This window comes from Cystoisospora suis, assembly GCF_002600585.1.
Source record: "Cystoisospora suis strain Wien I chromosome Unknown contig_1099, whole genome shotgun sequence".
Classification (NCBI taxonomy): Eukaryota; Apicomplexa; class Conoidasida; order Eucoccidiorida; family Sarcocystidae; genus Cystoisospora; species Cystoisospora suis.
Genome location: NW_027153900.1, coordinates 19,302 through 40,715, shown reverse-complemented (window position 1 = coordinate 40,715; position 21,414 = coordinate 19,302). Strand labels below are relative to the sequence as shown.

Here is a 21,414-nt window from a genome sequence, read left to right as displayed (position 1 = left end):
GTACCAGTGCTGACCGGAGTGTAGAGCCAGTGATCACTGCAGCCTCCCAGTGTATCCACGTAGAATGCCTGCACTACAGTCGGTCAACACCTCTGTGAACTACAAGTACAGCTACTATGGAATTTCCCGTCTGTAGCAAAGGCGATCTCAGCACGGGCCTGGGGGACTTGACCATGCTGGTGTCCTACACAATACGACCTGTTCCCCTGTAGAAGCAGTCGTAGCCTGGAGTACCTGTGGATTACCTCGGACGAATCGAGGAGAGAAAGACTACTTAAGGCGAATTTATCCTTTGAACGCGATTGCTACACCCGCACCCTTCCTGCCGATAAGGCAGCAGCTTTTCGATACCAGAATGATCGCCCAAGAAACAACGTAGAGTTTACGAGAACGGCAACGGGAGACAGTGTGTGTCAGTTACTGGACAGTTCCAAGAGGACACTCTTATCGCAGCAATCAATATCAGCATGAACGTCTATTCAAGAGCCCCCACTGGTCTGGAGTTTATAGATAGGACAGAATGAGGTAGTACTCGAGACAGAGGATGCAGTCCTCCGCTCTGAACCTCGAAAGAAGCAGATTGAAGGACCTGCTCTAGAAAGGAAGCTTTCTCTCCTTTCTTTAAATTCGAGTCTTGTGCTAGTCGCCGCGGAAGTATCTGCTGGTAGGTTCAAACAGACAACTGCGTACCTACTGGGCCCATACATAGACACAGATAGACAGATGTAGCAGGAGTGAGAAGGAATCAAGATGGTGTTTGGTGTGGCAGATAATGAGCTAGCTCATGCATAACACGGTCACAGCGAACTGAAGAAGATGTTGGGAAATTGGAGATTCCCAGGACTACCGCACCCTTTCTTGCGTGCACCCCCTTATCATCTTTCCCGTCTCGGGGTGGTTCTCCGTTCTGTCTTGAAAGGCTTGATACAGCATCTTTTACGTTACAAGAAATGTCTTCAGCGTCGCCCGGTCCTCCGCTCGTATCTTCTTTTTCTTGTGAACTTCCCGGTCCTTGAGATACAGACAACGGACGAGGAGTCCCAGCAACAGTTGTTGTAGTGGGAAGAGGAGACGGGGGAAACAGAGAAGAAGGTACGGCAGCGGCATCGAGATACGGAGAGGCAGAAATGAAGAAGACCAAGTTTTCCTGGGGGTCAGACTGCCGTAATTCACCCAGGAAAGATCGAAGGGGAACCTTCGGTGCATGTCGTGAACCTGATAAACACATAGGTCTGCATTAAAGAAGAGAAGAGATCAGGAGAAACAAAGGAAGCCGAGATTGTTTAGAGAAAAAGTTGTCAAAAAGAAAGGACAAAAACAACGACACCAGATGAGCTGTGCGAGAGGTAACCTCTGCCGGCAAGTCGTACCAAACGCTTTTCCCATAGCTGAGTAGTCAGATAGTTTGTCACTCGGTGTACGTAAGTTGACCATATACTGATGGGCAGAAGCATGCGTCTAGGGATATCTGTGGCCGCACTATAATTATAGAGTTCACATAAGAAAAGAAGCGACACTGTAAGACGTATGTTTGTGATGAAAAGTTGGTGGAGACAGTCCAGGGCCACAGAGTAACCGCGATGACGATCCCTAGATCAGTGCGAGGTTTCATTCCTGACAAAATAATTTCCTGGCCAGCGAATGCCTAACACCCTAGGCCAGCTACGCCGATGCATGTGTGTACTCGTTGTATTCCTTCTTTCACCGTGACCTACAAGCAAATCGGTAACTCATGCAGTCACCGATGTGCTCGTAGGAAAGTGTAGTTCCCCTATGCCGCCTGCTATCATCTCGGTTTCGGCCTTTGCACAACTCTTTTAAAAAACGAGAAGAAGGTGGGCAACTCGTATATACGGACCATCACGAAAGCTCACTCAGCTGTACGTACACCCCGCAACTTAGTACACTCCACCAACTGCGTACTAAACAGCAGGCTGACAATGACTTCTACCAGTGAGTACGCCTGCTCTTACTCGTGCGCAATATGTCTCGTACGTGTCTTCTGACTGCGATGGGTACGTTCGCGGAGATTTCCGCTGAAGAAGAAGTATAATTATTGACAACCCCTACGAACCTTTGGCGAGAAGGCATAGATGAGAGTGGAACAAGGAAGCAGATTTTGGTACTGCGGATTGATCTATGGTTGGACTCGTGTACGCACAGCAGAATACACTGAGGATTCCCTGACTGAGAAGATACCTACGAGTGCGGCGTCCGCCTTCCCTCTACTACTTCAGCCTACACTGTAGTGACTCCCGCGAGCAAGACAGGCTCAAGGCCATTCACGAAGTGACACGTACCGGAATTCTCTTGGCAAGTGCCTTGAGAAGGGGGGCTGTAGAACTTCAATAAGTGTCTCTCCTTCATCTTGTTCTCCTTGTCCCTCGCTCTGTGCAGAGGTACTTTCATCCTCCTTGTGTTCTGCACCCCCCCAGCCATGGCGGCGACTTTCCTTCTGTCCTGAGTCCCCTCCCGAGTTACTCTTCAGCTTTCCTGTGGGAGATGAAAGAGCCATGGCGAAGACTTTTTTGAAAATCTTGAAGCTCCGAGGCACACGGAAGGATGTCGACACCCGTAGCAATTTGCCATCCATTGTGTGTAAGAGGAGATCGAATTTCAATCCAGGCGCTTTACTTTCTCCCGGAGAAGACGATGTCTTCACACTCCCTGGAAGCGACTGCTCACCACTTTCAGACTCGCGGTTGTTAGGCTCATCTGGGTGTGGCACTGCCCCATCGCTCTTTTGTTTGTCATCTTTGACACCCTCTCTGCCTGCTGACGTTGACTCTTGTTCGCTGACAAAGTGTGGAGTGTTGGTGCGCAGTTGAGAAACAACGAGTGAGTCAAGCACACTCAACAAACATTGGTGAACAACATCGGATCTCATTGCAGCTTCGAGAAGAGTTCGCCTGTCTTCCGAAAGAGTCAAAGCTCTGGCTCGAGCCGCTTCACTGGCATCTGCCATGCCGCGACGCGAGATATGTTGGTAACCATTGCCGGAACCACGCGGAAAGGCAGGAGATACGTCCTTCAGCTGCGCTTGCAGCTTACCGAGGAAGGGCAGCCCCGGACCGTCTGAAGCCGAAGAAGCCGGAAGAGCGGTCAAGAGGTAGTTATGTTCGTCGATATTAAGAAGTGCAGGGGACGCATGACGCTTCTTATCTCTGTACATGTAAAGCGGGCAGTGAGTAAGGACAACGCAACACGTGGGCGGATTCCGCTTGCGGCTGTGACGTCGATGGGCTCCAAAATCACGCGAAACAGATGCATGCTCGGATCCTGGAGCAAACTTCGATTCTTCAACTGACGCTGCTCGGCGGGCGGTCTTTCGCTTCTTCTGTGGAGTCGAACCAGAAACGTCGTCCTTCGTGGGCCCCGGCGCGGCCGCTGTCGTGTCACGACAAACTTTCCTCTTCGTAGTTTTCGCGTTCTCAGCCCCATTATGGGCCCGCGCGGAGCTTTTCTTTCTTGGCTGCATATGGCAAGAATCTGATGAGGGCGGTGAAGAAGTGAGAGGAAGACCGCTACACGGACAACTCCGAAGACGAAACAGCGCAGAGGCACAACAGAAATCAGTCCGAAGTGCCTAACTGTCCTGGAACCATAGACAAGGGCTTGTGTCCTGCAGCCTAGTACAACCCAGGCAAGTAGTTGCATGTGCGTCCGGCAGGTACGCCTCCTGCGCGCGAAGTTGTTTCACGCGGGTACCAGTGAAACCTGCCTTTTTCACAGCCCTAGATTTCTTTTTCCTGCTGAAAGGGGAATTTGAACTAGCTATACCCGCCGGCCAGGCACCAGGCCGTACAGGCCTGCCTTGTACATCCCACAAGGGGCACCAGGCGGCAATGACAATCGACGTTCATGGGGGGACATGAACGACATGCCCTCCCCAGGGCCGGAATCTGGCGGACCGGTTTGTTGTCTTGAACCTCTCTTGCGTTGCCAGACGTGCGAAGTCAGAGATCGCTCCAGTCAGAATGGAAGAGCTGGATGGCTACTTCACTGGCGGGGAACAGAGTCAAGAACCCGCCATGCTATAAAGTCACTCCTACAGCGTTGTTCCCTCTCCGGCCGTTCGCTGAAGAGCACACCACTGGTGCATGGCGGAGGGTCCCCATCGGAACGCTAACGGTGCGGTCACTCTGTTATTAGAGAGAACTCGGTCGTGCCGTAGGGATGTGCGACTGACTTGCCCTCTATGTGACGGTACGCCCCTTCGCACTTTAACTGGGGACCTTAGCGTACGTGGTCTTTTGTGTGACATCAGGAGCGTCCTGCCGACAGGGTCCGTGTACAGTTCTGGCAGGGCTGCGGCGGCAAACATGTCAGACCGGCATGCACTGCAAGAAACTTCCTACTGTCGGAAGCTTGGATGCTAGAAGGCATCAGCGGCGACCAACGATTCACTGGGTGTCTTGGTGGTCGAGGTTCAACGGTGCAATGGTTTCGCTTTTCGAGTAAGGCTAGCGGTAAGCAGCAGAATCACCGCCTCAGCTCTCTGCCATACGGCATTTAGGTGTTGTAAGAGTCAGTGAAGCATCGGTTACTGTCCGTCGTATAGCGGTATGCCAGTTTCTTGCTTTGTCAGTGGCTGATCCACGAGGCAGGCTCGCGTCTGGTGAGACAAATTGAAGAACGACAGTTACGGGGACTCGGGCGCGGCTTCTACGTCTACTTAGTGTATATCTCGTGTCAGGCTCTCCGGGTGACCTGGCGTCTGCGGGACAGAAAAGCCTCGGACCCTTCACATCTGAATGGACAACAGCTGCTGGGGTGATCTGAACTCTTCCTCTGCGGGGGGCGCCTGGGCGGCTCTGGAGACCACTCTAGTGAGATGCCGGTAAGAGGGATCGGGTAGTGACAGCTTACAGCTGATACGTAGCTGGCTGAGGAACGATCTGGAAGTACGGGATCATCGGAGGAGCATACTGCACGGGTGCCACCTGCGCGAAGCTCGGTGTCGCCTGAACACGCAGTGCGTTGATAAAGTCCCTAAAGACCGAAAAAGGCCGTCCATTACCGCCATTGGCAGCTGCGTCGTAGGGACCGCCGCGTAGGGAATAGCAGGTTGTACAAACTGAGTTGCCGGCTGCGGCTGCGGTTCCGCCGGGAACATGTGGGCGAACGGGCCCTGGGCCATCTGCTGCTTCCAGTTTTCTAATGCGCGGTTCAAGCCGCTGTAGTCAAAGCCTGCTGGCTGAGTGGCCATGGCTGACGTGACGAGCGCCTGATCACAATAGTGCATAACTGTGGCGAGTTCTTTGGCGCCAAGAAACAAAATACCGTTAACTTCTCAGGAGTCATCCCGGTGGCTCCAGCGGCTTGTGGCGAACCCTGGTGCTGTGTCAGCATAGCCGTAAGCTTTTTCAGGGTTTTCATGTTCTCCGGCTTGAGTATCTTATGGAGTGCCTCAACCTGAAGTTTGCCACAGTGTAAGAGTCCCGCGCACCAGCAACCGAACCGGCGCGCTGACCCCTTTCTTGTATTCACCATATTCTTCAGCGCTAACTGAGGAAAATGAGTTTGCCTGCTCAATTGTCTAACCTACTTATCTCACTGTCCTAACCTTGTGTGAACTTAGGTTCCTCCTGGATGTGAGGATCTGCTTTGGTGTGCATGAATCAGCAAGTATTTTGCTTCGTGTCCGGCGGCCTCTCTACCTGCTGGTTCCTGAGTCTCCGCTGGGACGGACAGCGCAGGCGGACGCTCCACCTCGGTATTCTCTATCAGATGCCGAAGGTGGTTATCATCTGCCTGGCTCCCGGGAAACCTCGACCTGCGGGGGAGCTCTGCGGCGCGTACGGCTCCGCAAAGGGAAGCGAGAATCAGGAACTTGGCGGCTTTCATTCTCGTGGTGACTGCGAAGCGGGACCGTCTCGAGTCAGAAAACAAAAGATGCAGCGCTCGAGTAGAAACAGTCACACGCTGGTTCGTGGTCCGAGTGTACAGACACCTAAGGGGTCTACCCGTTGAGGCCATCTCTTGTGGCGCCTCTCCACCTTCCTCCACTTTAGTCCCAACCTCCTCGGCACACACGTACTCCAACCTCATCTTTTCTTCGCTTCTCCACTTTTCTGTGGTCCTGGGCCTGTCACACGTGCTCGAGAGTACAGCGAAATCTTCGATTAGGGCAAGTGTTCCACGAACTGGGACTACACACAAAACGGCTTTCACTTTGTCCTGTTGTCTGCTCGGGGTTCACGACACGGCCACCACATAAAGCATGGGGAAGGAAAGCGCATGTTCTGCATTGCAAGCGATTCGTAGCGTTGCCCTTTCTGTCAGAGAGATTCTGTGGAATGACGCAAGACGAATTGCCAAATTCGCGTTCAGGTCTCATGAAAGATCCGTACACAGTTCCTGCCCAGACGCACGAGAAAGGATCTGTGCCGACAAGTCGGGCAAATCTTTTAGGCCCTTCTTTACATGAAAGTTTAACAAAACGCCTTGCTCCTTATAAAACCGGAGCAAGGGCTCTGATTCGCGTGCGAAGATAGCTAGACGATTCTTTACCACCGTTTCTGTGTCATCAGCTCGGTTCAGAAACTCCGGGTCCCCATGACACGTCTGGCAGTCCGATGGCGGCAAAAGCGGTGGCAACTCGTAGGGCGGTGAATGAATATTCGCCACATTGAAATTTCCTCCACATGTGCGGCATATACGACGGGCGAGTAACTTCGTGACCAGAATGTTATCAGGTAAAAAGAGGTGGACACAGAGAGTCGGAGGACAAATCACCTGCAGCTGAACTGCTTGAGAGAGTGTCCTCGGAAACCCGTCCAGTATCCAACCTTTCTCACATTCCTTGCGAAGAAGTTTGTCCTTACAGATGGCAACAACCACGTCGTCTGGAACAAGTTCCCCTTTCACACTTCGTTGTCGAAGGGAATTGCCCAGGTCACTATTCCTATTTATTTCCTCTCGGATCAAGTCCCCTGTCGAAACATGAGCAATACCCCAGGATTTCGCGAGCCGACTTGCATACGTACCCTTCCCAGTGCCAGGAGCCCCTATAAATATGAGCCGTAAGACTAGGGGACGGATGGGCTGGGTGAGAATGCTCATCTCGAGGCTCACCACGCCGACAAATAATGGTCAAATAGGACAAAATATAGGGACAACTCAGCAGCGCAGACACATTTTCCCCATGAGACCAGTCATCTCACACTGCTGAAGCACACGTGATCACCAAAAACTGTCATGACATGGAGACAGAAGACCTGCCAGGCCCTGCTGCATTACGAAGCCAAAACGACTAGGCTGACTCGCGCGTTGCTGTGGCATAGGAAATAAGGAGACCGTAAGCAGAAATTATTGTGTCAGCTCGATCACAGCGCCATTTCAGTCTGCCACTCACTCCAAGCTTTTGCAGAAGGGAGAGAGGCTTTACAAGTAAATCCCGAAACATGTCAGCTCATCACTTGGTCCAAGTGCTGCTTCGCCTCGCTTCCAGGGCCTTTTCTTTTTGGGACCGTGTTCGACATCGCGCTAAGCCGACAGTCCAAGACGAAAAACGCCTTATCTTCCACCGGACTCTTCCTAGTTCGTCTTAGAGCAAGATGTGCTGATCTTCCTCCCTGGTAGATCCTGCATGCTCTTTATTCTTGCTTACTCAAAAGTAGCTTGCATCTACTACAGCTACTACTTCTATCAGTTTTGGAGAACCTACGACACATCTCAAGATCACTGGCTTACAATTCTCTCCATAGAGCAAAGAAGTTCTTCCTTTGTTAGGACAGAGTCAGCTTTTCTTTCACTCTCTCTTGGATGCCTCGCTTCGTCACCTCTCACCTGGTTGTATCTACTCGACTCGTTCATTCAGAACCACCAGGCGCGATCCTGGCGATATGTCCGCGCAGCAGGCCGGAAGTCCCTCCATTTCGATTCTCCAGCAATACCGTCCGACTCTCACTTTTTTCCTCTTTTGCGTTTCCCTCATGTACTCACTTCCCATCCTTTGACCTTTCTGTCTTTCTCGTGTGTATTGTTACACATTCCGGCTGATCTATACACCTTAAACCTACAGTCTACGCCCCATTCAACTTCCAACCCATGTAGAAACTGCGTAGAGTGTACTATACTCCTGCGGTATAAAGATCAGGAGAGTATTCTCTTTTTCTTGAATTTCCTCTCTATCTCGAGGATCGTGACACTTGTTTCTCTTGACCTTTCTCCTGGGACGACAGAAAAACCCTTTCAGAACAGTCCCTCCGATCAATATGTGAGGGGTGAAGAACCCCCCAATGAACTCTTCTTAGGTCTCTTCGCTCACCTTCTCTGTCTCCCTTCACCTATGTCTTCCTCTTGCTCGCTTTCTCACCTTTTCTTCCGCTGTGTGTTCTCTCTTCTTTCACCTAGATCTCTCATTTGCGAAGACATCTCTTAACTTCCCCTCTCTCTACACATCTCCTTATGTCTCTATACCATCTGTAGGAAAACCCTAGTCAGAATGGACGGAAGTCCGGAAAGTCTCGAGGGAGAGGAGGAGAAGAAGAAGGCGAAAGATGCAGTTTATGAGAATCTTTCGAAAAGTGTTGAGCTTATCAATTCTTACTCTCGGGAACATCATGATGGTATTTTACACTGTGAGATTCATCCGGATAAAGGCCGCATTCTTAGAGCCACTCAAGACTTCACAGCTGGAAGTTGTCTTCTCAAAGAACCTCCTCTTCATGCTGTTCAAGCGGACCCAGACAATCCTCTCTATGTCACTCTGACGGAGCTGTGCTCTCTTCATTCCTTTCAGCTTGAACCCATATGGTAAGCTTGAAGAAAAAGAAGAAGAGAGAAAGGAGAAAGTGGGAATGTCTTCTTCTTCTTCTCTCCTTTTCATAACGGGCATCACTGAATTCGAGGGGTGAGCCCCACCTCTTCATTGCCTGAAGCAGGAAAGAACAAACGAAACGAGGGGCAGAGACAGACAGGGACAGAAAGAGAGGAAAAGGACTCTTTTTATGGGCTGACGTTTCTTCCCTATGTTCATAAGCACCATGGGAGATCCACCCCAAGCCAGCATCAATCTACTGCTAGTCTCTTTACTACTTCCCTACTATTCCTTCTCTTCCTTTCTCTTCTCTTCCATGCTCCTTCTCCGTCGACTTCTTGCGAAACACAACTCCTCGCTCTCTCTTCTCTTCATCCATCGTGTCCTTCTCTTTCCATATAGAAAACTCTCATTCTTCCTCTTCTCCTCCTTCTTCCTTTTGCTGTGATGTACATGTAGGTACTGGTGCGCTGTCAACTCAGTCATCGTCGATACTCACTCGCCCTTCGTCGCTGGTCTAACGTCGATTTCTCCAAAGCAATATGACCTTTTAAGGATTCTTCATGTCCCCTCAGAAATTACCCCTTGTGAAGAAAGTAAGTTCTAAAAGAGCAGAGTCCTCATCTTCTTCTTTTTCCTCTTGTTCTTCTTTCTCTTCTTTCTCTTGAAACAGTAGATCGCATTCGACAAGAGTTATGGTATCTCTCAATCTCTCCTCTATCTTCTTCTACTTCCCTTAGCATCTCTTCTCCAAGGACTGCTTCTTCTTCCTCCTTCTTCAGCTTTCTTCATTCACTACATACCTCTTCTCTCTATTTCTTCTCTACATACACTTCAGACGTAGGGAGGAAAGGAGATAGATGCGTTACCACGTAGAAAGAGAGAAAAAAGAGCTCCACACAAGAATACCTTCAAGGCGTCGACGTACAGATCCCCTGTCTTCACATACAGTCATCAGTCTCCCTACTCTATGACAGTATGTGTGTATATACGACTTGCGTATACATATATATCACTGCATACATATATATATATATATTATAGATCTTGGCCATCAACATATCAATGTGTATATCTAGAGAGAGACATACATCTGTATGTGCAGTCATACTTCATTCTTGCTGGAGCTCTTCATTTCGATCCCTCATGTCTAGACACCTCTCTTTGTGTGCCCCTCTCCATTTCTCTCTCTATTACTCCCTATGTATCGAACTCTCTTTCTATAGGTATCTTCTCGTCTCTCTAAATCTATTTCTACACTTGGCTTCTACGACAACGAGCTAACTTTCCTGCTTCCCCCCTGAGAAATCTCTTCTCCCTTCCTATCTTTCTCTTTCCTAAGGAGAGAGATCGACTGCGGTGTTTGTTTCTTCTCTGAAACAGACGCGCTCCCAGAAGGTTTCTCTTTGCATTTACACATGCAAAGGAATCTTGCTTGATCTCGCATTGCCTATATCTATTAGGCTACTGCCCCTATCTCTTCGTCTTTCTCTCTTCTCTATAGATATGCAAGATGCGTATGTCCCTCTCCAACTCAACGCACTAAAAATCGTCTCTTTTCTGTCTATCTATCTACCTCTCTATCTATCTGTCTGTCTGTGTCTTTGTCTATCTGTCTTCAATCTATCTATCTCTAATCTATCTATCTATCAGCCTATGTATCTCTAATCTGTGTATTTGTCTATGAGTCTGTTAGTTGTGTTTTTTCTTTCCTGGAGAGATCTTTCTTTCTGAAGTGAGATACTTCTTTTTCCTTCTGCTTTTTCTGAGCTCTTGTTCTCCTGCTTTTTCTTCTGGGGTGTATGTACAGTCGAGAGAATTTTTACAGAGTTTTCTTTAGAGTCTCATACCACCGTTCAAGATCTCGAGCTTATGCTCCAGGTAAGTCATTTCTCCTCTCCTTTCAAAAATGTCTTCGCCTCTTCTTTAGAATCCAAGTCTTCCTCTCTTTTCTTGTTTCAGAGACAGGAGAGAAGAAAGACACAGAGAGAATGCTCTCTCTGATCTGTATAGAGGCCCGGTATCTATCGGGTGGAGAAGAGATTTCTTCTTCATTCATTTCCGACATAGCTAGCTATCCTTCACGTGTATCTACATCTTCTTCTCTGCGAAGTGCAGATAGACAGGCATCTCAAACGTTGAAGCTTCAGTGTCCCGTCCTAGATCTGAATACTATATATCTATATACATATGTATATATATATATATATTCATGCCTGTATACGTATATATGTGTACGTGTAATGATGTGTATGCATGCTCTCCCCCTCTGTATGTGTGTTTCTTTCTCTCTCTCTCTCCCTGTATATGCATTCAGCCTCACTCTCTCCATGTATATACCCAGTCTCGTCATATATGTGGTCACCCATATCACCGCCTCTCTCTCTCTCTGTATACATACATATATAGTTATTCATATACACGTACATACCTGTGCATACCTACATTTCTATGTGTTTATTCATATGTCTAGATTGTGTTTCGTTTCTTTTCCTATCTTCTCCATGTGTATATACAGATCTGGATACACAACTGTTTCGAGCAGCATGACGACCCAATTGGCTACGTCATTTACTTTATGCCATCCTTCAGTTCGCATTCGTGTCTACCAAATACTCTTTGGTTTACCGATGAAAAAGATCGCTTTGTTCTCCGATCTCGAGCTCATCTCAAGTATGGCCGCTCACTTACTCCTACTTCTATCTCTAATCTATCTATCTTTAGTCTATCTATCTATCGTTAATCTATCTATCTATCTTCAATCTATCTATGTATCTACACCCTGATACTCTCGCCAGTATGCATGCAATCATAGGCATCTCTCCATATGCATATCTTCTGTACATTCTCTTGAATTTTACACGTGTTAATAGTCGCGTGTGAGTGTCTCGGTCTATGCCTGTGGATAAAAGACATCGGTGTGTATATACACCTGGATCTAATACGTCTTATTCGCTTCTGCTTGTGTATCGTCATCTATGTATGTGTATATATGAAATGAGAGTCATGTCTCTATCTCTTTCTGCGTTTATAGACTTGTAGGGACATCGGTACTTCCCTCACATCTCTTTCGAACTTTGCAGCAGCAGTAGTCGTACCCCTGTGTATGAGGTGTCTATACAGAGGTGGTAGAAAGGAATAAACGACATAGAGGAACCGTAAGGCAGGGCGACATAAGAAATATGGACATGTATATACTTCAATATAACTCATACAGAACAAATACATATATCTATATATAGAGATAGATACACATAGATATATCTCAACGTATGACGAGGAGATAGATTGCATAGAGTAGATGGATAAATAGATAGATAGATAGATCAAAGATAGATAGGTAGATAGATTGCGTGGAGTAGATGAATAAGTAGATAGATTAAAGATAGATAGATCGATAGATAGATAGACGTGATACGGGATTTGTGCAGTGTGTCCCCCGTGCACCCTATGGTATGTCTATGTATGTAGAGATAGAGAGAGGAAGCGATAGATCACCTTTGTTTAAAGATGGAGAAAACTTCTCTTTTCTTCTTCTTCTTTTTCTTCCTCGTCTTCATTATCACCTTTGTCCGTCCGCCTGTGTGTGTGTAGGTGTACGTTTTTAGTGCATGCAGCTGTCTGTACCGTAGCGTTTTTGTGGATCTCGCCTTTGCGATTCTCTGAGCTTCTCTTCTCACTCACGAGGCTTTCCTTCTTTCTCCTTCTCTTTCCCTATCTATCTCTGTCTTGTCTGTCTCTCTATCTTGTCTGTCCATATCTATTTTTAATCTATCTGTCTCTCTTTAATCTACCTGTCTATCTCTAATCTACCTGTCCATCTGTCTATCTGTCTACCTACCTTTAAGCTATCTATCTATATTTGTGTGTTCTTGCAAGGAAAGGAGATGAGGTGACGCTGTCGTATCTCTCAGAAGAGGACCTTATGAGACCTGCGAAAGAACGTCGAAAAGTCCTTCTTGAAACGAAAGATTTCTTCTGTGCATGTGAAAGGTATTCTTCTTTCTATTCCTCTTTCTCTCACGCCTTGCTCTTCCTGTCACTTTTTCAGATCTCTTTCTCTTGTTTTGCACTTCTTTCTTTCTTTCTAGGAGATACACCTGGATGGTTGCATGCACATCTCATCTCTCGAGGATTATTATGATAGAGCATCATAGAGAAAAGACTTCAGCTGTTTAAGTTAACAAGAGAAGATGACGATAGATTTCTTATGACGGTGTATCTCTCGGCGAGGCATTGATGACATACATCCAGGCTACTCAACACGATCATGGAGAACGGCGGAGATCATACACGACTCTCAGCTTCTTTATATAGAGAGGTATATGTGTGTATATATATACTAGCACACCTATATACACATGCGAAGAGTTACATATATATGTATAGATGTCTATAGCGAGACGTAGCAGGAGAGAGAAGTATCTAGACGAAAGGCAGAGAGTTAAAACAGAAGAGAAGAAGGCATGCGAGTGTATGTCTATAGAAATTCCTCTGTGAAGAGCAAGAAATATATATATATATATACTCAATCCGCTATATGGGAAATTACAGATACAAATACATAGATAGATCTATATGTGAATCCATATAGATAGATATATGTAGAGAAAGAGACTGATGATGTACATGTTGATCTATATTTGCATCTGGAGAGTCAGTCCACACAGACAGTAGTATTCATTTGTGAATTAACGACCGATTTAGATCTCTAGATAAAGAAACAAAGAAAGAAGGAAGAACATGAGCTCTGAGGTGTATAGACAGTTGCATCGCACACCTTTTTCACGTATTGTTTCTATACTCATATGTGTATTCCACGTGGATGTGTAGAAAAGGAAGGAACGGAGGCCTCGAGAGGTTCAATCGGACTTGACTTCACTCTTTTCCGTCTTTGTAAACGCAAACTTCTTCAGTCTCCAACTACAGGAGGCCTTTCTTTCGCTCTTGTTCTTTGCTTATTCTTTCTTGTCTTTTCTTTGTTATCTTTTCTTCTTCAGATGCAGCGCGACGGTCGATTTCTCCCGAGGCTTTCGATGTCCCTTCTGTGACGCCGGGTGTATATACGTTGAGTAAGTTGTTCTCGAAGACAGCCCGTGTTCTGGTAGTTATGTTAGCTACACTCGATCTCTCTTTCCGGAAACATCTTTTCGTCTGCATATCTATCTCTATGTATATCTATAGAGATCTCTCTCTACGTGTAAACACCTACATACACTGTCTCTATGTATATACGTATACATATGTATATATATATATATATATATGTCTTTCCACCTGTGTAAGGTTGGAGGTCCATTGTCTTACTTCTCCCGTGTCTCGGGTGTATGTACAGCTATGATGTTTTGCTCACGTAGAAGATCTTCTTCCCTCTGTCTTCTTCTTTTTTCTTCTCTTTTTCAGACCCGGTGCATGCATAGCCGAAGAAGAGATTGGGGAGTTCTTTAGCCGTCCTTCCCTTACCGTTGAATCGGTTTTCTTTCGCTCCCATCCTTCAAGAACGAAGGAGATCCAGACGAGAAAGAAGAAGAAAAAGAAGAAAGCGACTTTAATGTACACTCATCTTCGAGATCTTCTTCTTCTCCAAGATCAGTCTTCAGAGACAAGAGAAAGAAGCTCTTCTCCGTCGTGTCGACAGCCCCTACATCATCCTCGTCGTACCCACCCTTCTCACGACGAGAGTGAGAAGACGACGGAGAAGGAGGAGGAGAAGAAGAAAGAATTAGATTCGACGGAAGCGACGACTGAAGATCTTCTAAAGCATGCGTATGATAAAGTCATCCGCGTTTTGTCAGACACAACGTCTATGACCATGATGATTCCTCCTGGAGAATTCTTTAGTAGATTCTTGGTAGCTATACGAGATCAATACCAAACTGTCGAAGGAGAAGAAGAAGAAGGAAGAGGAAGAAGAGAGCAAGGAGGAGGCGTTCGTGGGGGCATCCCGTTGACGATATGGATGCAGTTATCTTCTTCTTATCTGTATCATTTGTATGCTGAAGAGAAGCTGAACAGGTCGAGAGTCTTCTACAGTGGAAGGGATGAAGAAGAAGAAGGGAGAAAAGAAGAAGAGGAAGAAAGAGAAAGACAATCTCTCTTATCTTTTGACGGGAGACGGCGACATGTTTCTATAGATACAGCAGCAAAGCATTCTGGGCATCGCCCTCCTACAAGGATGATAAAGAAGAAGGGAGAAGAAGATGAAGAGAATAAGAAAGAGATGGAAGAAGAAGAACAGAAAGCCTATGGTTCTCTGAGCTGTCATAAGAAGGACCATGTTGAAGAAAGTAGGGCCGATGAAGGTGTCGATCTCCATGGTAATGAGAGAAGTCCTGCTGGAGATCTCCCGAATTTCTTCGCTATGGACAGCTCAACTTTAGGCTATCAGAAGAATCATGGAGATTTAGTTGAAATGGAGCTGAAGGAACTGTTGTTGAATAGCGACGTTATAACACGCGTTCTCAAGAATGCTCAACCAGGTGTATGTACACTGTGTAGACAACACTGGGGTGATGAGGATAGAAGAAGAGCTCTTGTTCTGGAAGCTTTAGTCGACCAATACGGCAATCCGCAGGATAAGTCTTCTTCTTCTTCTCTTCAATCATCTTCAGCGACATCAAGAACTTCAGAGAGTGGGTGTTATGCTGAAAAGGAAGAAGTGACTAGGCAAGGGGAGGTCGATGAGGAAGATCTGAGAGATAGACCAGAAGAAGAAGACGAAGAAGAAGATGTTCCTCTCGGAGAAGTCATAGATGGTGAAGAGAATGAAGAGGAGAAGGAGCGAAGGAAAAAGAAGAAGAAGGAGAAAACGAGGCGAAGAGATGTCTCGCATAAACAAGAGGAGGAAGAGGAGGAAGAAGAAGGTGATAAGAGCTCTAATGAACAGCAAAATACAGAGGCCTCAGTCGAAGAGAAGTCCCAAGAGAATGATAAGAGGAGGAAGAAGAAGAAAAAAGGAGGGAACAGCACGGACAAGAGTGAAAAGGATCGAAAGGATTCTTCTATTTCTTCTCATTCAAGTGGCGACTTGTCATGCCCCTCAATAGGTTCTGAACATACACCTGCTTTTGGTTCTTATACCACCGGTAAGAAGAGGAAAAGTTGGAGTGTCACTACAGCTCAGTAATTGTTGCGCAGACAGATGATACTCATGTTGCTTGTGGTCATCTTACCTTTTCTCACTTCTCTCGAAGTGTCTCTTGCATAGAAAGCATCTCTGGCTCCTGGAGAGGAACGTCTTTTTTATTTGAGGTGATAGATAGATCAAAGATAGACAGACAGATAGATAGATAGATTCAAGACGGATATTTAAGACAGGTAGGGGAATAGACATGTAAATACATAGATAAATCGATAGCTTGGTTTAAGACATACAGATAGATAGACTAAAGATATATAGATAGCCAGATTAAAGATAGATAGATAGATAGATCAAAGATAGAAAGATTCAAGAGAGATGGATTCGAGATGGATAGATTCAAGATGAATCGATTGACGATAGATGATGACGGCTAGATTGAAGACGGTGGTCTTGACGAGATTTTGTTTCCTTTTTTCGAGATTTTCTTTTCTTTTCTCTCTCTTTCTTTTGATTAGATGAAGAGACGAGAGAAGAGTCGGGTGGTGAGTTCATGAAGGAGGAGAGAGCGGGCGATGAGACCTTTTCAGAGAACGGGGAAGAGATGGATTTCCGACAGTTTTACTCAAGAGAATTCAAGAAGAAGCATGTATCTATCATTAAGGAGTTACTTCAGCAGTTGAGATGGGATGATAAGAAATGTTCGTCTCCCTATCGCCTTTTTCTGCTCGAGGCTCTTCTTCTAGATGTCTTTCATACACACTGGTACGGTCGTCATACAACTACTCCCTATGTATAAGCATGTATGAAGAAGTATCTACGGATGTAGGTATCAGCATGGATGACTATCTAGGTAAGGTATACATACATACACACATATATGTATATATGTATATATCATCTATATGTGAATACAGTTTCTGCAGTTTTCATATACACGACTTTATACCAGCCACTTCACTCGTCTTGGTACACACACATTCCTTCATACATGCCTATATATGTATATGTGTAGAGATGTCTATGATATGTATACGATAAGATGAGCTCTCTCGGAAAGAGAGTATAGGTATAGATATACATCCACCTGTAGGGGCAGACACATACATCCTCTATGTTGTTCAAAGGCAGATACACGTCTGTCACTGTTTAGCAGATACTTTGTATAGATATTTAGATATCTATATGTGCGTGCATCTCCCTGAAGACAGAGTGGTACATACACTCTGTTTGCAGGTCCACATCCTTTAGTGTCGAACAGAGACTCCGTCTCGATGACCTCGAAAGAGAACATGTTTCTTTCTTTCTTTCTGTTTCTTTCTTTCTTTTATCTTAGAATACCGAGACGATGTGAGTGGGGGTGAAAAAGTCGGAGAGACTTCATCATGAGATGGAGATAGTAGAAAGGAATTCCATCCGACTCTTATGATAGAGAGAGACAAGATACCTTTGCTTCCTCTCCTCTCTCTCTCGTTGTTTCTCCGTACATGACAGCCATGCTCCCTCTAGGAGTCGATCGAAAGAGATAGTGTCATCCATGCCATCCTTATCATGAAAGAGATTATATCTTTTCTTTCTTTCTTGATGCGTCCTTTCATCTCCTTCTCCTACAGTGTTTCTTTACCTTTCTTTTTGCTTCAAATCTTTCGTGTGTATATACATCCAGGCATCTCCTTTGCTGGTATAAGTCCCGCTTCTCGAACCATTTGAATGAAATCGGATCCGTAGAGATGTATTTCTATCAAGATAAGATTATCTTCTATCAGAGAAATCTCTATCCTGGGCTGACAGCATCGCTCGGATGGTCGCTCGAATCTCTAGGAGACACGTTACTTCAAACGTACATACCTCCCACAGATCAAGAGGTGAGTTGAGAGGTTTGTTTCTCTCTCTCGTCTCCTGTCTCTTTCTTTTCTTTTTCTCCTCTTCATCGCAAACCAGCTTCTCTCGAGGCGCACTCGGTTCTACAAGTTTGTGTAGGTAGGTATGGGTATCTACGTATGTCCATGTTGATACACACATATTTCTATATAAGTATAACGAGAATAGACATCGTGGTGGGAGAGTTGGTATGAAGAGATACATGTTGGTAAACATATGTGTATTTACAGAGAGAGATATATACCTGTTTGCGTGTGTGTGGATAGTGTTTTTTGACAGTAGGTGTGTTAGGAACGTAGGGGAAGAGAAGATATGTGTGCGGGGTGTATGTACACTCCGGTTTTTCGTCCTTTCATTCCAGTAGAGAGGGTAAAGGGTAGGAGAAAAAGGAAAGACTCTTTTCGTTCTGTTTTTTTGTCGGTTGACACGTGTCTTTTTTGGAACCCTCAGAAAGATACATGTTCTTAATTCATCATGTGTATACAGGCGTTCGTGAATCTGTAAGAAATCCACAGCTTCAAGAGAGATCTATTACACATAGGTATCGAGCCTTTTTTGCAAATACAGATGAATCTACACCTCTCTTTTTGAAGATTCTATATGAGTTCGTATCTTCCATTACCTGGTAGGATGCGGCTCTCTATCTTCTCGGAGATATACTGTCCCCACTGTCTACCGCGGGTGCATGCTGTTTACATATATATTTAGTATCGTAGCTACATCATATGTATATCTATATATGGACACGAGGTTCAGCTTTCATTCTTCACTGAAACGGCATGTGGTAGTATCAACATATGTACATATAGATGTATGTAGGAAGAAAGGGATCGATCGATAGTTGGCTGTACGTATGGGGGGGTATAGAGCAGGCATAGGCATAGGCGTATGCAAGGATTTATACACGTTGTGTGTGTATAGGGAGTGAAAAATGAGGAATAGGTTTCTGATAGGTCGTCAGCAAGGAAGACTTCTTCTTGGTACTTGTTTGTTGCTCTTCCCTTGTCTCTGTTTATACAGCACTCTCTATCATTTCGCGAGAAAGTACAGCTGAAGTTAAGGAACCAACACATATATGTCATCTTTTTAGAAGCAACGTTTATCTTGGCGAATCTCTTTGGTTTTGAACAGCAGTATGCGAAGGAATCGTATGCAAAACTACGCGGTCTTTTCGTAGAGTTGCCGCTTCAACAGCCTCATAGAGATCTCCAAGACGCTGAGGCATCCATCTTTCTTTCTGCTATAACTCCCGAAGCCATCTCGACACGTCTGATTCCTTATTCAGGATTAGATAGCACCGTTTTATTCCTTTCCCAGAAAGACAGGAGGAAATGCTTTATTGAAGATCGACGAGATTTCGATTGATACCGGCTAGCCAGCTAGTCTTTTATATGTTCTCTACCTCATTGCATCAACCATAAGAATGAGCAGTCTCATTCATATCACCTTTTGCGTAACTTAGTTTTGGCTTCTTTCCAAAAAGCCATACAATGAGAAGTGGAAAGAGAAACTTTCTTCTCTCGTTCTTCCTCCCGGGGAAAACGTCTAGAGGCGTTGTCCAGAATTTTTATCGAGGGAGAGAGGACGAAGCAACAAGAGAAGGAGAAAAGAACTTTACCGAAGAAAGAAAGAAGAAAAAGAAGGAAGTTTTGAACGTTTGTGAGATGAGGAGACAATAACAACGGTAGTATTGGTGATGCGGATGAGGAGAGTTTTATGCTTAAGAGAGGAAGACCTATTCCTGATTTGAAGAGCTTACGATGTACGTTGTTTTGTTAAAGATAAGCACTTCTGTACAGCTGCTAAATAAACAAAGCGAAAGCCTCTCCATTGCTCTTCCCTTCCCGCGGAGTGGCGTTGAGACCCACGCGTACAATTTTCCGTCCTTCTGAGCAAATCATTTCAGGAAAAACACGACTCTTCATCCTCTCTTACTTTATGCTGCTGCATGATGACTGGCTTTCCATGGAAGACACATCTGTCAAACAGCGTAGAGCCTTCGTTTGTTGTGGTCAACCTTTGCCGTCCTGCTGGTACTGCTGCTCCTGGCCCCAGGTGCAAACCGTAGTAGCACTGGCGTTCTCGTAAACTTCACCCGAGAACATGGCTTCTCAACTGGTTATGTGCACGTGTATAATCGCTGAAACGGGCGGTCAACGGCCCGCCCTGGTTGACTTGGATCAATGGTCTTTTAGTTGGGACAGATTCAGTATTTTCCCTGGGAGCGGTCGGTTTCCTTTCGCTTTCTCAAGAGAACGCGTGCCTGCATCGCAATTCGCAGAAGTCTGAATAGGGATAGAAGGGCGCTTCTAAGGGGATCGGGTCTGTAGCGGTATTCGTGCGGGCTAGAACTGACGAACAGTCACTAGAGCACGCCATCAGAGTGTCGCATCCAAAGCTTCGGCAGAAACGCTCGTCCCAGTCTGCCATAAACTCACTGAACAGCAAGAGGTTTGATGGAACTGGTCTTCGGGAGTCACACAGAGACTTTTGTTTGAGCAGCCTCTTCTTCAGGGTGGCCTACTCAGAGCTGGTCTCTTACCGACACTGTCGGGAAGGTTTAGTTAGCACACTCGATGTAGGAAGCTCCGAACCGTAGCTACACATGGGCCTTTGCTGCCTCTGCAACGGGTCAGTGTGTAGAAATGTTCGACTACCTTGTTTGGTTTCTTTCTTCATCAGACACGCTCCACTTCCCGGCTGCATACCTTGCATCCCTCTAGCGGGGAATTCGTTGGACCGGGAGAAAGTTGGCAGGCCAATGACGTCCGGCCTGGTATACCTCAGCTACTCACTGAGCACAAACTGGCGACGAAAATTCTCCCTCTTCTCTTTGAGAGTCGGTTTACTGAATCGACACCCGCCCTTGACATGTTTCCGTTCAGCCTTGTACGTAACAGATGGAATACAACCCCCGGACGGTCGGATCTGTCCGTTCAATACCGACCAGTCATCAGCCCAACTTACTACAGACTGCGCCCCCTCTGGCCGGCGATCCATGCATAACACAACACGCAGCTAACACAGAGGCCGATTTCCCTCTGTTCACGCCAGAGCTATCAGGTACCGCAACACCACCCCGAAGCACAGCACGGCCCATCGCGTGGAGCCACGCCACAGGCGCTTCAGTCCTTAGTCGCGTGAAGAGTAGCCGTATCTGTTTCTGATTGCTCGTCGACCTTTTTTATTGTCGAACGGGGCGGCGGAGGTCTCGTATCTAATCTGCCAGACGTCGAAGGCAGTGCATTCTCTCTGACATACCCGACCGTAAAAGTCTTTGCAGTACGTCGGAACTTCGGGACAGCAACTAGCGTGCGCGCCCGCGGTCGATGTGACTTTGTAGGTGGATTTGCAGTCAGTTTATAATCCTGCCCCGCAGCCCTACCGCGAGCCATGAAGTGCGGTACTGATCGATGAGAACATTCGAGCGGTACGTGTCCACTGGGTCGCTCAAAGCGACCGGGCAAGGTGCGAATCCACAAGTTTGACTGACAGGAATGCCATTCGTACAGCAAGACAAGGAAGTCAGTTTGCTGCCTTCCCTTTTGGTCACTCTGGTGCTGAGTGCCTGCGACCCTGAAGTAGTTTTCCACTTTTTCAGCGGAGATGCCGTCAGCCCGCAACACTGCGAACATTCGAAGTCAGCCATCGTCGCGACACTTCGCCCTTCCCCATGCCGCCCTCAGCCGGG

General features: G+C 46.4%; 4 protein-coding genes across 4 annotated transcripts; 2 read left to right on the top strand and 2 right to left on the bottom strand.

The window, feature by feature from the left end:
- Nucleotides 1-276: 276 nt before the first annotated feature.
- On the bottom strand, nt 277-3,762 carry CSUI_002660 (mra1 nep1 like protein). Its single transcript, XM_068062860.1, has 2 exons — nt 2,301-3,762; nt 277-1,232 (listed from the first exon to the last, which is right to left on the bottom strand). The coding sequence occupies exons 1-2, from the start codon at nt 3,476-3,478 to the stop codon at nt 746-748; spliced, it is 1,665 nt and encodes a 554-aa protein (XP_067925157.1). The 5' UTR covers nt 3,479-3,762; the 3' UTR covers nt 277-745.
- Nucleotides 3,752-5,567, top strand: CSUI_002659 (uncharacterized protein). The gene has a single exon (XM_068062859.1). It carries the CDS (start codon nt 4,101-4,103, stop codon nt 4,377-4,379), a length of 279 nt encoding a protein of 92 aa, XP_067925156.1. The 5' UTR covers nt 3,752-4,100; the 3' UTR covers nt 4,380-5,567.
- Nucleotides 5,568-6,228: 661 nt separating this feature from the next.
- On the bottom strand, nt 6,229-7,527 carry CSUI_002658 (adenylate kinase). Its single transcript, XM_068062858.1, has one exon. The coding sequence runs from the start codon at nt 7,063-7,065 to the stop codon at nt 6,337-6,339; it is 729 nt and encodes a 242-aa protein (XP_067925155.1). The 5' UTR covers nt 7,066-7,527; the 3' UTR covers nt 6,229-6,336.
- A 133-nt stretch (nt 7,528-7,660) lies between these two features.
- On the top strand, nt 7,661-19,842 carry CSUI_002657 (histone lysine set). Its single transcript, XM_068062857.1, has 10 exons — nt 7,661-8,760; nt 9,224-9,360; nt 10,575-10,645; nt 11,283-11,437; nt 12,644-12,757; nt 13,765-13,836; nt 14,168-15,849; nt 16,361-16,607; nt 17,509-17,707; nt 18,744-19,842. The coding sequence occupies exons 1-10, from the start codon at nt 8,450-8,452 to the stop codon at nt 19,086-19,088; spliced, it is 3,333 nt and encodes a 1,110-aa protein (XP_067925154.1). The 5' UTR covers nt 7,661-8,449; the 3' UTR covers nt 19,089-19,842.
- Nucleotides 19,843-21,414: the final 1,572 nt, after the last annotated feature.

Coding starts and splice junctions, on each gene's coding strand:
- CSUI_002657 (XM_068062857.1), top strand. CDS start 8,450: ATGGACGGAAGTCCGGAAAGTCTCGAGGGAGAGGAGGAGAAGAAGAAG. Junction 8,761..9,223: donor TTTCAGCTTGAACCCATATG/GTAAGCTTGAAG, acceptor ATGTACATGTAG/GTACTGGTGCGCTGTCAACT. Junction 15,850..16,360: donor TTTTGGTTCTTATACCACCG/GTAAGAAGAGGA, acceptor TCTTTTGATTAG/ATGAAGAGACGAGAGAAGAG.
- CSUI_002659 (XM_068062859.1), top strand. CDS start 4,101: ATGGCGGAGGGTCCCCATCGGAACGCTAACGGTGCGGTCACTCTGTTA.
- CSUI_002658 (XM_068062858.1), bottom strand. CDS start 7,065: ATGAGCATTCTCACCCAGCCCATCCGTCCCCTAGTCTTACGGCTCATA.
- CSUI_002660 (XM_068062860.1), bottom strand. CDS start 3,478: ATGCAGCCAAGAAAGAAAAGCTCCGCGCGGGCCCATAATGGGGCTGAG. Junction 1,233..2,300: donor CACTTGCCAAGAGAATTCCG/GTACGTGTCACT, acceptor TCTTTAATGCAG/ACCTATGTGTTTATCAGGTT.